The sequence below is a fragment of the Pygoscelis adeliae genome, unplaced genomic scaffold, assembly GCF_000699105.1.
Source record: "Pygoscelis adeliae isolate BGI_AS28 unplaced genomic scaffold, ASM69910v1 Scaffold114, whole genome shotgun sequence".
Lineage (NCBI taxonomy): Eukaryota > Metazoa > Chordata > Aves > Sphenisciformes > Spheniscidae > Pygoscelis > Pygoscelis adeliae.
In genome coordinates this window covers 3,958,082-3,958,333 of record NW_008824587.1, presented here as the reverse complement: position 1 = coordinate 3,958,333, position 252 = coordinate 3,958,082, and the positions used below count along the sequence as shown (strand labels likewise).

Below are 252 nucleotides of genomic sequence, written 5' to 3'. Positions count from 1 at the left end.
CCCCCCCCCCGGAACAGGGGGGGCCACCCTGGCCTTCGTCTTTGATGTCACTGGCTCCATGTATGACGACCTGGTGCAGGTGATGGACGGGGCCTCGCGCATCCTGGAGCGGACGCTCAGCAGGAGCACGAAGCCCATCAGCAACTACGCGCTGGTCCCCTTCCACGACCCAGGTATGACTGGGACAGGGTAAGGGCACATGTCCTGCCGGGAAACGGGGCTGTGGGGAGCTGGGGTGCGGTTCTGGATCGG

General features: G+C 65.9%; 1 protein-coding gene across 1 annotated transcript in view; it reads left to right on the top strand.

Moving 5' to 3' along the window:
• The window catches only part of HMCN2 (hemicentin 2), a 42,945-nt gene that overhangs the window by 5,619 nt on the left and 37,074 nt on the right, over nt 1–252 (top strand). Inside the window, exon 2 of the mRNA XM_009322185.1 lies at nt 18–173. Coding sequence (XP_009320460.1) covers nt 18–173 — 156 coding nt within the window. The remainder of the gene's footprint in view (nt 1–17; nt 174–252) is intronic.